The sequence below is a fragment of the Arachis ipaensis genome, chromosome B10 (assembly GCF_000816755.2).
Source record: "Arachis ipaensis cultivar K30076 chromosome B10, Araip1.1, whole genome shotgun sequence".
Taxonomy (NCBI): domain Eukaryota; kingdom Viridiplantae; phylum Streptophyta; class Magnoliopsida; order Fabales; family Fabaceae; genus Arachis; species Arachis ipaensis.
This window is the reverse complement of record NC_029794.2, coordinates 128,631,217-128,647,067: the sequence shown is the minus strand read 5'-3', so window position 1 is coordinate 128,647,067 and position 15,851 is coordinate 128,631,217. Positions and strand designations below refer to the sequence as shown.

Genomic DNA, 15,851 nt, shown 5'->3' with positions numbered 1-15,851 from the left:
AGTCCATTCTTTTTTCTTTCTGCTCTCTAACTCTCTTTTTTCTGGTTTTAAAATTGTTCAGGTAATCTAAATCTATAATATTGTCATCCGTTTCTTCTCCTAAATATTATCTGTATTTTTATCATATATTAATTTTACTCTATTAACTCTTATTTATCTTTTTATACGATTCAATTTAAGGTCTTCTAGAGAGTTAGTTCATATATATATGTGAAAAAGATTAAACTTTTATGCTCTATTGTATGTTTCTTTTTTTTATTCATGTGATTAATTTTATCACAAAATAAAAAAAAAATTATAACCAAAGCAATATGGTTTCACTGCTACTTTTACCAGAGGTTTTTTTATTGGAAAAGTTTAGGGGCAGCAAACTTTATTGAATTTTGGCCAGCATATAACCAGCAAAGAAAAGTGAGTCATTGGATGAAATCTCACACTAATCTCACACCATTAAAATCATCATTGATGGTTGTTTGATAGCTATAAATCATAAAAGTTGCTTGCCCCCTAGCACTCCTCTTTTTTATTTTGTTTTATAAATTGATTTTAAAATTGTATTTAATTAATGAATTTGATTTTAATTTTAATTTTAATTTTGTGATGTTGAATTATTAACAGATTATTATTTAAATAATTATTTTATTATTTTAATTTATTTGGAAAATAATTTGAAAATTTGTTGGATCCGTCAAGGTTGTGAATGAACCGCCACGAAGAGGCCGAGGCCGGCCGAGGAAAACAGAGAAAGCAGCACCAAACACACCATCTCCTTGTACAAGCAAAATGTTCACAAGTTCTGCCATGACTAGAGTAGTGAAATGGTGCCCTGAAATAGACTATCCTTCACGAAGAGGCCGAGGCCGACCGAGAAAAACAGAGAAAGCAGCACCAAAGACACCATCTTCTTGTACAAGTAAAATGTTCACAAGTTCTGCCAAAGCTAGAGTAGTGAAATGGTGGCGTGAAAAAGACTATCCTTGCAAGGACCACATTAATGATGAACCGCCACGAAGAGGCCGAGGCCGGCCGAGAAAAACAGGGAAAGCAGCACTAAAGACACCATCTGCTTGTACAAGTAAAATGTTCACAAGTTCTGCCAAAACTAGGTGCCCTGAAATAGACTATCCTTCCAAGGACCACATTGATGATGACAACATGGTTAAGGTTGAGAATGAACCGCCACGAAGAGGCCGAGGCCGGCCGAGGAAAAAATTGAAAGCAGCAGCAGAAGTATCATCTCCTTCTACAAGTAAAATATTGATGAGTTCTGTCAAAACTGGAGATGTAGAGAAGGGCCCTGATAAACAAAACTGGATGCAGTGTTGCAAGAATGAAGAAGCTAGTCAATCTGAATGAAGAATGCAGTGTTGCAGTGTTGAAAGCAGCGTACGCATATATTCCTCATAAAATATTTTACATATGGCGTATTGCATTTCATATAACTATGCAATAAATATGTTATTGTTCTTAGGCTGTGTTTAAATTTCGTTCAAATGAATAAAAATTACTGTGTTGTTTGAAGCTTGAACTTAGCTACAAGTAACTTTTATGCAAATTTTTATGGTGTACATGTAAAGTTGTTCAAGAGGCAAGGAAGTTCAAGTCAAATAATCCCTCTTTCTTAACCAAGATAAGGCAAACTCAACTATCTGGATCTTCACCAGTAAGTTGATACATTTATCTCTGTCAGAAACATTTTACGTTTGTTTAAATATGACATAATAAACTTGTACCAATTTACCAATTATTCCAATACAATGAATTAAAAAAAGTTATACACTCATTAAAAGTTATTTACATTGGAATTTTTTATGGAATTACTGCAACTCTGCAAATAATTAGTAACTTTCTAAAAAGTGACAAGTATAATAAATGAGGGAGAATGAGTGAAATAGGATCCAAACCATAAATTGCTTTGAAAATAAGTAGTTGGGCAACTTTTGATTAGGTACTTTGTCCAAATAACATCTTATACTACCGACAATATATAATTCTACATGTATTGTTTCTGCATGGATCACTGATATATTTCTAGTTATGGTAGTAAGGAGATAACACTGCAATGCAACCATTTAGTATGATGAAAACTATGACTCTGTTACAACTCTTGATCCCTGAACATACTCCATTGATCTGCAACACAAGTAAGCAAAGCCATTGGCTAATCATGGCTTCGACGAATATGAACCTTAAGATCTGGACCTTGTCTGTTAATGAGCTCAAAGATACAAACATCTCCGGCTTTTAAGTTATTTTCTTCAAGGAACAAGCGCCAATTAGAGATAAGGGCATTCTTCCTATTTGGATAATAGATCAATGTTGCATGCCACTGCTTCTTTCCAACTCGTAGAATTGCATACTGCTTCGTGTTCTCGAAGTACATTCTGAAGAAACAAACTGGAATATTCTGCAATCATATCAGAATATTTCATCATCATGGTTCACAACAGTCTCAATTTTGCATGACATACAAAGTTTGCACAGAGATAAATGAATCAACTTACTGCTGGTGATCCTGTTTGGTGCTTTTGCTTAATTTTTATGACAAAAGAAGGATTTTTCGACTTGAACTTCTTTGCTTCTCTAATAACTTCTTTATGACAAAAGAAGTATTTATGCATTTTAGCAACAAAGAAAATAAAAAAATTAAACAAAATCAGTAGAATCCAAAAGATGAAAGAATGATGAGATTATGAAACAGACCATCCATATCTGGTCTGGCACGTTGAATTATTGGCAGCTTAAGATCTGCTGTCTCTTCAGATTGACCATCTTTTTCATTCTCGACATGCAGCTTCAAGTTTTGTGTATTGGGATTTTTATCTATATCTTTAGCTTTGATGGCACTTTTCATTGTTTTGCTTGTAGAAGCACGTGATTGCTTTGGTTCTGCTATCACTTTTTTCTTCGGCCGGCCTCGGCCCCTTCGTGGCGGCGGTTCATCCAAAATCTCAACCGAGTTGTCATCACCGATTCGGCCATTGGAAGGATAATCAATTTCGAGGGCACTCATGTCGAATATGTTTACTTTGATGTTAGAAGTTCCGTTGTACTCAAACCACAACACATGACCATTCTCCAAAGTGTAAAATGTAGCAAACTCTTTCCAACCCTTTCCAAACAAAATCTCACCATCACGATTAGTCCAATCTATTCTCCATTCAGTGCCATCTGGAGGCTGGAGTTTCACTGGATTTGGCATATCACCACCATATTTCCTACTGAACTTGTTTGGTATTTTCTGCAATGCCAATGAAACTGTTGTTGGTAACCATACTTAGCAAAACTCACAATCATAACATAAAATTGGCCAGATAAACAAAAATTGATTCGACTCACTCTATTTGTATCACTCAACCTCTTAACAACCTTTTAAGAATTAGGGGTGAACGCGGATCGGATCGGATCAGATATGGCTAAAATTTTGATCCGATCCGCACTAAAATCATCGGATCGGATCGGATCCAATCTCCTTTTTTAACTTGGATCCGCTCCGCAATATATCCACATAACACAAAATATTTTTAAAAGCTTATTTTTATTAAAAAATATCAATAAAATTCATTTTTTCTATTTTTTTAAATATGTTTACTCTTAAAATAATATTAAACATACATTTTTTAAATAATAAATTAAAATAATACAACATATATGATAATTATTAGTTGAAATAAAATATATAAAAAATATTTATTTATTTATTTATTTCTTTATTTTTGCGATACGCGGATATGCGAATATCTACACAAAATTCACAATCCGATCCAATTAGTGTGTGGATCTGATCCAATCCGATCCTCTATATTCACAATTTTCGAATCAGATTCGGATAAATACAGCAGATATGCGGATCGGATCCGATTCATGAACGTCCTTACTAAGAATTATCCTTCCCTAACAGCAGCTTTGTTGATTCAGTTACTACTCTAACTAACTAACTTACTAACAATCAAAAATTCAAAACTAAAAAAACATAAATATTGAGGAGCATATTATGCTGGTAAGAAAAGAAACCATGCATATGTGTGGTTGTTACCTCACATGGAAAATATGACAAAAATAGTGAAACACAAGAAGTATACATAAAAAAATTTTGTATGTGTAAAATAAAAACAGTGAAAGATAAAAAGAGGATAGAAGGGAAAGAAAATTCTCACAAGATATCTATCATCAAGATTTTTTCTGAGAACAATCTTAAAGAAACGGATCATAGTAGAAAGAGAATTCTTGTTTCTTTGAAAGTTAGAGGAATCCATAGTTATGGATATTCTTCTTATTCACAAAGAATCAATGTATATCTTAAATAAGAAGACAACATATTAAAAAGAACAAAATAAAGTTCTTTTTCATAAATTTCAGGCATAATTTTTGGATTTTATATTTAATTTAAATAAGAACAAAATTAAATTCCCTATTACGTGCCTGAATTTCATACCGAATTTTATTTTTTTAATTTTTTACATTTTAAGTAATTTGAACAAAAAAAGATAAAAATCAAAATAAGATCTTTTGAATGTGTCTAAATTTCATACATAATTCCTAAGTTTTATAACTATAATAAAATATTTTTTAGATATCACTTTTGATGTATACAGTAATTAAACTCATTTAAAGTAATACTCGTATGTGGTATCGGTAACAAAAATCTGTATTATTTTCGTAATCCATTAAACCTATTAAATAAAGTTAGATGATGTTTATTTTTTTGGAAGCTAGAAAAAGTTATAGCCAAGAATGATTTTCTTGTTTACAACTTAGATTTCAGAATAATTTGCACATTTAATTTAGACAAAAAATTGAAAAAAAAAAACAAAATAAAGTTTCTGTTATGTGCCTAAATTTCATATTGAGTTCAATTTTTTTATTTCTACTTTTTAAGTAATTTGAATAAAAAATAATAAAAATTAAAATAAGATTTGTTGAATGTACCTGAATTTCAGATATAATTCTTGAATTCTATAACTCTAATAAAATATTTTTTATGTATATTTTTTACCTCTACAGTAACTAAACTCAATTAAAATTAAAATTTGTATTAAATATTATTTTTTTAAGTGATGCTGGTTTGATATCTGTAAGAGAGACCGTATCATTTTCATAATTCATTAAACCTATTAAATAAACCTAGATGATGATTTTTTATTTTGAAATTAGAAAAAGTCATAGCCATGAATTTGTTCACAAAAAATAAGTGGATATCTTAAATAAGAAGACAACATATAAAAAAAATAAAATAAAGTTCTTTTTATACGCATAGATTCAGTCATAATTTTGAGATTTTACATTTAATTTGAATAAAAGATTGAAAAGAACAAAATTAAGTTTCCTATTATGTGCTGAGTTTCATTTTTTCTATTTTTACATTTTAAGTAATATGAACAAAAAAGGATAAGAATCAAAATAAGATTCTTTGAATGTGCCTAAATTTTATACATAATTCTTACGTTTTATAACTCTAATAAAATATTTTTTAGATATCACTTTTGACCTATATAATAACTAAACTCATTCAAAATTAAAACTTGCATGAGAAATCATTTTTAAAGTGATACTAATACGTGATATCAGTAACGAAAAATTGTATCATTTTCGTAATCAGTTAAATATATTAAGGCTCAGTTTAGGTAAATAGTTTAATTAAACTCTTTTTAAAAAAATAACTTAAACAATAAATAGTTATATTAAAAATAGCTTATAAATAAGTTATTTTGTATTTGAATTTTTAGTTTTAAAAGTATTTATTTTATAGAAATGTGATAAAAAATAGTAATATTATGAGAAAAGTTATTTTTTAACTTCTCTATAAACTCCTAAATAGTTTCTTAGAAAGCTGCAATTTAATTTTGACACTTACATTAGACATTAATACTATTTTTCATAAGTCAAAAATTAAAAAAATACTTTTAAAGTTTTGCAAATGGGTCCTAAATAAAGTTAGATAATGCTTGTTTTTTTTTGAAAACTAGAAAAAGTCATAGCCAAGAATAATTTTCTTGTTAAGAGAGAATAAGTGAATATCTCTAATAAGTAGACAACATATAAAAAAGAACAAAATAAGGTCTTTGTACGCGCCTAGATTTCAGGCATAATTTTTGAATCTCACATTTAATTTAAACAAAAAATTAAAAAAAGAACAAAATAAAGTTTCTGTTATGTCCCTAAATTTCATATTGAGTCCCATTTTTTTTTACTTTTTAAGTAATTTGAATAAAAAATGATAAAAATTAAAATAAGATTGTTGAATGTGCCTAAATTTCAGATATAATTTTTGAATTTTATAACTCTAATAAAATATTTTTTATGTATCATTTTTTATTTCTACAGTAACTAAACTCAATTAAAATTAAAACTTGTATTAAATATTAATTTTTTAAGTGATACTGGTTTGGTATCTGTAAGAGAAACCGTATCATTTTCATAATTCATTAAACCTATTAAATAAACTTAGATGATGATTGTTTTTTTTTTTTTTCGAAACTAGAACAAATCATAGCCATGAATATTCTTCTTGTTCACAAAAAATCAGTGAATATCTTAAATAAGAAGACAACATATAAAAAAGAACAAAATAAAGTTCTTTCTATGCGCATAGATTTTACTCATTATTTCGAGATTTTACATTTAATTTAAATAAAAGATTGAAAATAACAAAATTAAGTTTCCTATTATGTGTTGAGTTTCATTTTTTTCTATTTTTACATTTTAAATAATTTGAACAAAAAAGGATAAGAATCAAAATAAGATTCTTTGAATGTGCCTAAATTTTATACATAATTCTTAAGTTTTATAACTCTAATGAAATATTTTTTAGATATCACTTTTGACCTATATAATAACTAAACTCATTTAAAATTAAAACTTGCATGAAAAATTATTTTTAAAGTGATACTGATATGTGATATCAGTAACGAAAAATTGTATCATTTCGTAATCGGTTAAACCTATTAAGGCTCGGTTTAGATAAATAGCTTAATTAAACTCCTTTTAAAAAAATAACTTAAACAATAAATAGTTATATTAAAAGTAGCTTATAAATAAGTTATTTTGTATTTGGATTCTTAGTTTTAAAAGTGCTTATTTTATAGAAATGTGATAAAAAATAGTAGTATTATGAGAGAAGTTATTTTTTTAACTTCTCTATAAGCTCCTAAATAGCTTCTTAAAAATCTGCAATTTGGTTTTGAAACTTGTACCAGACATTAATGTTACTACTTTTCATAAGTTAAAAGTTCAAAAAAATTACTTTTAAAGTTTGCGAAATGGCCCTAAATAAAGTTAGATGATGCTTGTTTTTTTTGGAAGCTAGAAAAAAGTCACAGCCAAGAATAATTTTCTTGTTAAGAGAGAATAAGTAAATATTTCTAATAAGTAGACAACATATAAAAAGGAACAAAATAAAGACTTTGTACGATCCTAGATTTCAAGCAAAATTTTTGAATTTCACATTTAATTTAAACAAAAAATAAAAAAGAATAAAATAAATTTTATGTTATGTGCCTAAATTTCATATTGAGTCCCACCTTTTCCTATTTCTAATTTTTAAGTAATTTAAATAAAAAATAATAAAAATCAAAATAAGATTAGTTAATTTCAGAAATAATTCTTGAATTCTATAACTCTAATAAAATATTTTTTAGGTATCACTTTCAACTTATTCAATAACTAAACTTATCTAATATTAAAACTTGTATTGAATATCATTTTTTAAGTGATACTGATACAGTATCAATAACGAGAGATCGTATCATTTTCATAATTCATTAAACTTATTAAATAAAGCTAGATAATGTTTATTTATTTATTTATTTATTTATTTGAAGTTAGAGAAAGCCATAGCCATGAATGTTCTTCTTGTTTACAAAGAATTAGGGACATCTCTAATAAGAAGACAATATATGAATAAAAACAAAATAAGATTCCTTCTATACGCATAGATTTCAGGTATAATTTTTGGATTTTACATTTAATTTAGATAAAATTAAAAAAGAATAAAATAAGATTTTTTGTTATGTATCTAAATTTCATACCGAATTTTACTTTTTTTTTTCTATTTCTACTTTTTAATAATTTGGACAAAGGGTAAAAAAAAAAACAAAATATTTTGGTATCATTTTTTACCTGTACAATAACTAAACTAATTTAAAATTAAAACTTGCATTAGAAATTATTTTTGAAGTGATAAGGATATGTGGTATCAGTAGCAAGAAACCATATCATTTTCTTAAGGTTTAATTACTCTGTTGGTCCCTATAATTTCGTGAAATTTTTAACTAGGTCCCTATACTTTTCTTCCTTTTAATTGAGTCCTTGCACTAATTTTTTTTTTACTTAGGTTTCTACACTTTTTTTTTCTTTTTATTTGGATCTCTGCACCAATTTTTTTAGTTAGGTTCCTGTACAATTAATAAGCCAATTACTACTAAGAGGGATCTAATTAAAAAAAAATTAGTGCAGGAATTCAATTAAAAGAAAAAAAAATATAGGGACCTAATTAAAAATTTTTGCAAAACTATAAGGACCAATAGAGTAATTAAACCTTTTCTTAATCCATTAAACCTATTAAATAAAGGGGGTCTTTTTATGCGCTAAATTTCAGACATAATTTCTAAATTTCACATTTAATTTAGATAAAAAAAATTGAAAAAGAACAAAATAAGGTTCTTAGTATGCCCATAGATTTCAGACACAATTTTTTAAAACATTTAATTTAGACAAAAAATTAAAAAAAAATTTCTTTGTTATGTGCCTAAATTTTATTTTGAGTCCCATTTTTTTCTATTTCTACCTTTAAGTAATAAATGATAAAAATTAAAATAAGATTCTTGAAATATAACTAAATTCTATACATAATTCGTGATTTCCATAATATTAATAAAATATTTTTTAAATATCACTTTTGACCAGTGCAGTAACTAAACTCATTTAAAATTAAAATTTACATTGGAAATCATTTTTGAACTAATACTGATATGTGGTATCAGTAATGAGAAATCATATCATTTTCTTAATCCATTAAACCTATTAAATAAAGAAAGTCATTCTATGCGCTAGATTTCAGATATAATTTCTAAATTTCACATTTAATTTACACAAAAAAAACTTGTTCTAAATTGTCGGTTAATTATTTTTCTTGTGCAGTGTTATTTACTTATTCCAAAGCATGTATGTCTCACTTTTCAATTTTTTAGTTAGTTTCCCATATTCCCATCATATGGCTCATTATTTTTACAATTCCGCTAGAAAATCAACATGGGTATAGCCAACAAATATTTTTGAACTACACTCTATACTCATTAATTGTCATTAATTGATGATTATTTAAATTTAAATTTTTAAAGGATATAAAATTAATGTCCCACTTTTTTTTTTATTTCTACTTTTAAGTAATAAATGATAAAAATTAAAATAAGATTCTTGAAATATAACTAAATTCCATACATAATTCTTGATTTCCATAATATTAATAAAATATTTTTTAAGTATCACTTTTGACCAGTACAGTAACTAAACTCATTTAAAATTAAAATTTACATTGAAAATTATTTTTGAACTAATACTGATATGTGGTATCAGTAACGAGAAATCATACATTTTCTTAATCCATTAAACCTATTAAATAAAGAAAGTCATTCTATGCGCTAGATTTCAGATATAATTTCTAAATTTCACATTTAATTTACACAAAAAAAACTTGTTCTAAATTGTCGGTTAATTATTTTTCTTGTGCAGTGTTATTTACTTATTCCAAAGCATGTATGTCTCACTTTTCAATTTTTTAGTTAGTTTTCCAGATTCCCATCATATGGCTCATTATTTTTACAATTCCGCTAGGGAACCAACACAGGTATAGCCAACAAATATTTTTGAACTGCATTCTAAACTCAATAATTGTCATTAATTGATGATTATTTAAATTTTAATTTTTAAAAGATACAAAATTAATGATTATTAATTACATCTTCTTACTCTAATTTACCTTTTACTATTTATCAAGCAAATCCTAATTTCTCTTTCTAAAAAAAATGTCCAAACTCTAAAAAAAATAATAAAATATAAGATAAAGAATTATCCAAATCCTAAGAAAAAATATACAAAACACAAAAAAAAAATCATTCAAAATTAATAAAAAAATCATCCAAATCCTAAAGGAAAAAACATACAAAACATAAGAAAAAAATCATCCAAAACTAATAAAAAAAATTCTCCAAATCGTAAATAAAAAAAATGCATTAGCTAAAAAAACGCATCCACTTAGTATATAAAAAAAATTCACACAAGACTAACCAAATACAATTCACTTGCATGGAAAAAAAACGAAACATCCTCTCCCCCCCCCCCCGTACCTTGGAAACAGATTGAATTGCAACCTCACACTCAAATGTTCATTGCTTTCCATTGAATTATTATCACTCACATCAACAAACGGGCTATTCAATCTTCGTTCCGAAATTGATTGGTCCATAGACGAATGCTCTCTATCGGAAGCCGTACACTGCGACGTCGACTTTTTTGCGTACAACAGCTCGGCGGGAAGAACTCTCTAATTACCGCGAACGACTTCGGTCAAAGATGCAGCCGCGTGGTGGTCCTTGCGGCGAAAGGTGATCAAGCAATGAACAACAATGGCATCCCGATGACGAACGGTAACGCTAATAGCGGCAAGAACAGCAGAGCACGGCGGAGGTGGGGATTCAGTGGTCAAGAAAGTTAATGTTAAATTAGATGCACATGGTCCACACAGATACAGACAAAAAAAAAATAATTTAAACAGATATGAAACCAAAACTAACAAACTTTTTCGTCCTTTTCCCGGGCTAAAGTTAAATCACCATGAATTGCAATAACGTAAATGAACTACCTACTCCACAATCTCTGGGATGCTATCATCGCACCAAAGCTTTCTCACCATGGTTAATCACTCATATCATCAACAAAATCTATCTATAATACAACATGCAACAACGATAACCCCTCGAAAAATGAACAACTCCACCTACTTACCTTAGATGGTTAGGATCTTGCGTTGATGATGTTAGACGTTTTCCTTGTGACAAGCACGCGGTTGGTTTCCTCGGATCGGATGTTCAGCAGCTCGGCAATGACGTCGCCCACGCGAGTAGAACGGTTCGAATGCTCCTTTTGGGGGTGATCGCTCATCTGCCTTCAGCTCTGATCGGAGGCGGAGCGCGGACGGACTCCAGGTCGGTGACAGCGGGATGTTCAGTAGCCACTCTCCTTCGGTTCTGATCAGAGGCGGAGCACAGACGGCCTCAGTGGCGGTCACGGCGGGGTCTTCTCGACGGCCACGGTGGGTTTCCTGTTCGCCTTCCGTGGTTGACGATCGCGGCGCTGATGGGTCTTCCTGGTCAAGGTTCTCTGCAACAATTGCAAGGGTTTTGGATAAGAAGTGGAACGGCCTCAACCTACTGTATTAGGATTTTGGGAAAAAAATGTAATTACTTAAAATTGTGTGGTATGGTTAACTGAACAGCCAGAATAGATCAGGGTTATTAATGGGTTAATTTACTCTATTAAACTTAATTGGGGCCTTCTAAACGGTCCATTGTAGCCATTGTAGACATATTTCATTGTCTCCCTAGCGTTACCCTTTATATTATTATCTCATTAAATATGTTTATGTTTGTAAAGTTTTTTAGATTAGTATTTAAGCGATTGAGTTCTAATATTTTTTATGTTAAAATTACAAATTATAATTAAAGAACATTGTTATATGATTAATCAAATTTATTATTTTTAATTAATACTTAATAAAAAAAAATATTTTATATTAAATTCTAAATTTTAAATTAAAATCCTAAATTTTACATTGTTCGAAGAACGGATGAAAAATGATTTAAAACGAAAAAGTTATGTGCGTCGAAAATTCAGAGTTTAAAATACAAATTATGCAGATTTCAGATTTAGCCAAATTTTTGGCCAAATAACCTTGCATGCGTAAACATACCCCTTTATATGCATTGGGTAGATTCGGTTTGGTACCTATGTGTACGCATACATGTGCATGCATACGCATAGTACCCAGAAAATGGTTTTTCGCGTACGCATACATGGGCTACGCATGCATTCAATTCTGTCCAGCGTACATGCGTACGCGGACAAGTGCATGCATACACATCTTGGCCCAAAAGAGGTCAATGCATACGCATACCCATATTTTTAACAAACAATTATCTTATTTTTCTAAAGCCAATTTGACTTCCTAAACTTCTGTTTTGACACTGTTAGTTCTAAATTTGGATAGTAAGCTTAGTAATAAAATGGAGTTAGGAAATTAAGAAAATTTGGGAATGAAGTAAAGGTTGAAAATGATGAGATTGGAGATGATTGTGTGTGGCCGGAATGGTCGAGATGTGTGTGTGGCCAGAATGGTCGAGATGGCAAGGTTTGGGTGCGATCCTGCTTTCGTGATAACTTGAAAATGTGTTCAAATGGCAAGGTTGGGGATGGAGGATTCCCTCTCTTGTCGTGATGTGGATGTGAAAAAGGTGGAAAGGCATTCTCCTTCGTATTGTTTCTCCCACATTCTTCTCTGGTTGCAAGGTGGAAAGGTACATTCTTTCGATGTGGAAAGGCACTCTCCTTCGTGAAACCTCCAGGAGAAGGTAGAAAGGCACTCTCCTTCCTTTATGATCCTCTTGGAGATGTGAAACCTAGAGACAAATGTCTGGATTAGCTACCAGATGTTTCGGGTTCTGACAAAGTAACCGACGCGTGAGCTCACAGTCAGTAGGATAGACATCCATCATATGCATTTGTATGATTTTGTCTGATTGTGCATTAATTGGGTTTGTCTAAATTATTATAATATGCTAACTGTTATACTTGCTATTTGTATTACTTGCATCCTACTTGTGTGTGCTATTATTTGTTTGTTTGTCCTTGTAACTTCACCGGAGATGGAAGAATGGAGGGAAGGCAGAGAGATTTAGGGTTTTAGCTGAGTTTCAGCTAGATTTATAAGGAAATTGGCTGAGTTTAGAAAGCTAGATTTATGGTTTCTGCTTTATTTCTATAAACTTTATCTGAGTGTCGGCGTTCTAGGATTGCCTCTGGCATTCTCAAGACCTTATATATTATGTGCATGGCACCTTTACCATGCTGAGAACCCCCGGTTCTCATTCCATACAATATTATTATTTTTCAGATGCAGGGCAAGAGGCACCTCGCTAGGCGTCTGGACTTCTGAAGCGTAGTGTTTTTCTGGATTTCATTTTGATATATAGTTTATGTATATATGTACTTAACTTTCTCTCCGAACAACTTGTTTATTTTGCTTCTCTTAGAGGCTTATGGAGAGCTAGGGCCTTGTCTATGTATTTTGGGTTTTGGGATATATGTATATATGTATGTAAATATTCTCCGGCCAACTTTGGTTTCGCAGGCTGATTTAGGAGCTTGTTATTTTATATCATTGACCCTCTACTCCTACTTTCTGTTTTTTTTATACTTATGAAATCTAGTATTCTTCGCACGCACGTTATCTCGATTATGAGTGTTGCGTTTTTTTTTTAATTAATATTTTTTGCGATTTTTGTCACACTTTTAAACCTATTTATTCCTAAAATATTTTTAATCAATTTTTTTAATAACAAAAATAAAATAAAATAATATATGAATAATAACTACTAACTAAAACATACAAACAAATATATATAATACGATATATATATATATATATATATTGTTTTTGTCCCTAACATTTGGAGTAAGTCCTATTTGTATCCCTAACATTTAAATCGTCCTATTTGTATCCCTAACATTTATAAAAGTGATTCAACATTATCCTGCCGTCAATTACACATCATGAGCTTTAGTTGGAGTTCTAAAAAGCTCTTCTTGAAGTTAGAATACAAATATCTGGGTCAGAACCGATTGATCCACTCCGGATAATAACTCATTAAAAGTTGAAACTAATCCCTGCAACATTTACATAATTCACTTTTTTTAGGGACATAATTGAACTTAAACACAAATTTTGGGTATAATATTATAATCGAACACATTCAAGTGAGACCTAATTGAGAATGAATACATCCAAACGAGAATAACTAAAAAATATAATCTGATCTATTAGTATAATTGACAGCAGGATAACATTAAATCACTTTTATAAACGTTAGGGATACAAATAGGATGATTTGAACGTTAGAGACACAAATAGGATTTACCCAAATGTTGGGAACAAAAACGATACTTTACTCATATATATACTTTTTTAATTATTATTGTGCGGATCTACGGATCGGATACGCGGATGCAGAATTGATATCCGCAATCTGATCCGCAAAGAGTGTGGATCGGATCCGATCCGATCCGATCCGATCTGATCAAACTGCGGATCAGATCATATCTGCAATTTATGGATCAGATGCGGATATTTACCTCAAATTTGCAAATACGATCCGATCCATGAACGCCTCTAGTGGTGGAGGATGGTGTGAAGGTTGTAGTAGGCTTAGAGAAGGGGGGTTGAATCTATGCCTTTCTTTTGAGTTACTAAAATGACCCTTTAAAGAAAACTTTCAATTCTGATTCTGTTTGAACTCATCAGCGGAAATTTTATGAGTCAATTTATTTTTGTCTCATAAATATCAGAAAACAGAACATAGCAGTGAAGAGAGAAGCTAACACCAACATGTATCCTAGTTTGGTTGCCATGTGCTATGCAACCAACGTCCAGTCTCCTCCACAATAATGGAAGAATTTCCACTACAATTAAAAGTATTACATACACCAATTCCACAGGATTGATACAATCCTTTCACACTCAAGTTCTAACCTAACTTGACATTGGCTATGCTAATACCTAACTCTTCACTCTTAGTGCTAACCCAACTAAGAAAGGGGTACCTCACTGGTACAGGATACAAGACACAAACTTACCTAAAGAAATCTGAAAATAACTATAGGCTTTTCTCTCAAGTGTATCACTCTGCCTTTTTTCACTCATGGCTTTTTCTTGAGCTCTCTCAATATGCCTTTTCACTCAAGAAATTACAGAAAGATAAACATTGAAAAGTACATTACAATATGTAAAACATGAAGGAGATTGACTTCATTAACAACATCTTTGCTATATGATAAACCAGACTTGCACGTCTCTGATTTTGTTCTTCAATATTGGACGAATGCTTCTTTGAAAGAAAGCATTATCCAAGTAAATGAACTTCTTCAAGGAACTCTTCACAGAACAAAACCTCAATAACACTGGTTATCTCTCCTTGCTTTCTGAATGAACAGCAAACCTCTTTTATCTCCTTGCATATTGCTGGGTTCTTCTTCCTAGGTCAACTTCTTGAGCAATGTGCTTCACTAACCCAGCCGTTCATTTTCTCCCATTTTTACTCAAATTAGGGACTTTGCTTCTGACCTTCTCTTGTTGACCGAAAGCCATAGAAAAGCATAAAACAGATATCCTCAATGGTAAACCCAGATCTTGGCCATTGAGAAGCTACTTGGTCTCCAAGACTCACTTGTGACTGTAGATACACAGTAGTGGAAGCAGAAATCAACTTTTCCATGATTCCCATATTTCGGACTAGCAGAGAGTTAGGAAGAGGAGAAGAAGCTGAGGTGCATGTATAAGAAAATGGTTTACCTTTAACCTTTGCTTAAGCTTGATATGGTTTGATTTTTCTGATTTGACCTCAACCTTTCTTTTCTAACCTTCTCTTTCTTTCTTCTTCTGTGAGTAGCTTAGGGAAGAAGCTCTCTCTCTCACTTCTGTGATTTCTGATCAAAAGGGAACATATGAACGTTGCTTTTGGGTGAGAGCAATTTGGAGATCTTTGAATGAGAGAGGCAATCGGGCTTGGATCGGATTTTTTTTC

The 15,851-nt window shown here is 30.6% G+C and overlaps 2 protein-coding genes across 7 annotated transcripts in view; one reads left to right on the top strand and one right to left on the bottom strand.

Annotated features, from left to right (window-relative positions):
- The window catches only part of LOC107624524 (B3 domain-containing transcription factor VRN1-like), a 3,517-nt gene extending 1,928 nt beyond the window's left edge, over positions 1–1,589 (top strand). For 3 of the 5 annotated variants that reach the window (XM_021113311.1, XM_016327022.2, XM_016327020.2), the window contains one exon: positions 694–1,589. In XM_021113311.1, coding sequence (XP_020968970.1) covers positions 694–1,356 — 663 coding nt within the window. In that variant the 3' untranslated portion in view covers positions 1,357–1,589. The remainder of the gene's footprint in view (positions 1–693) is intronic. The other 2 variants (XM_016327023.2, XM_016327021.2) reach the window with 2 other exon arrangements.
- On the bottom strand, positions 1,745–3,482 carry LOC107621389 (B3 domain-containing transcription factor VRN1-like). Of its 2 annotated transcripts, none has more exons than XM_021113312.1 (3): positions 2,704–3,482; positions 2,505–2,590; positions 1,745–2,407 (listed from the first exon to the last, which is right to left on the bottom strand). In XM_021113312.1, exons 1-3 carry the CDS (start codon positions 3,200–3,202, stop codon positions 2,162–2,164), a joined length of 831 nt encoding a protein of 276 aa, XP_020968971.1. In that variant the 5' UTR covers positions 3,203–3,482; the 3' UTR covers positions 1,745–2,161. The 2 variants fall into 2 exon arrangements, with proteins under 2 accessions (XP_020968971.1, XP_020968972.1); XM_021113313.1 differs by having other exon boundaries at positions 1,745–2,397.

Bases quoted from the DNA above. Each gene is read 5' to 3' on its own strand.
- LOC107621389 (XM_021113312.1), bottom strand. From the start codon at position 3,202: ATGCCAAATCCAGTGAAACTCCAGCCTCCAGATGGCACTGAATGGAGA. The intron at 2,591-2,703 runs GTCTGTTTCATA...GTCATAAAGAAG, and splicing joins TGCCAGACCAGATATGGATG to TTATTAGAGAAGCAAAGAAG. The intron at 2,408-2,504 runs GTAAGTTGATTC...ATATGATTGCAG, and splicing joins ACCAAACAGGATCACCAGCA to AATATTCCAGTTTGTTTCTT.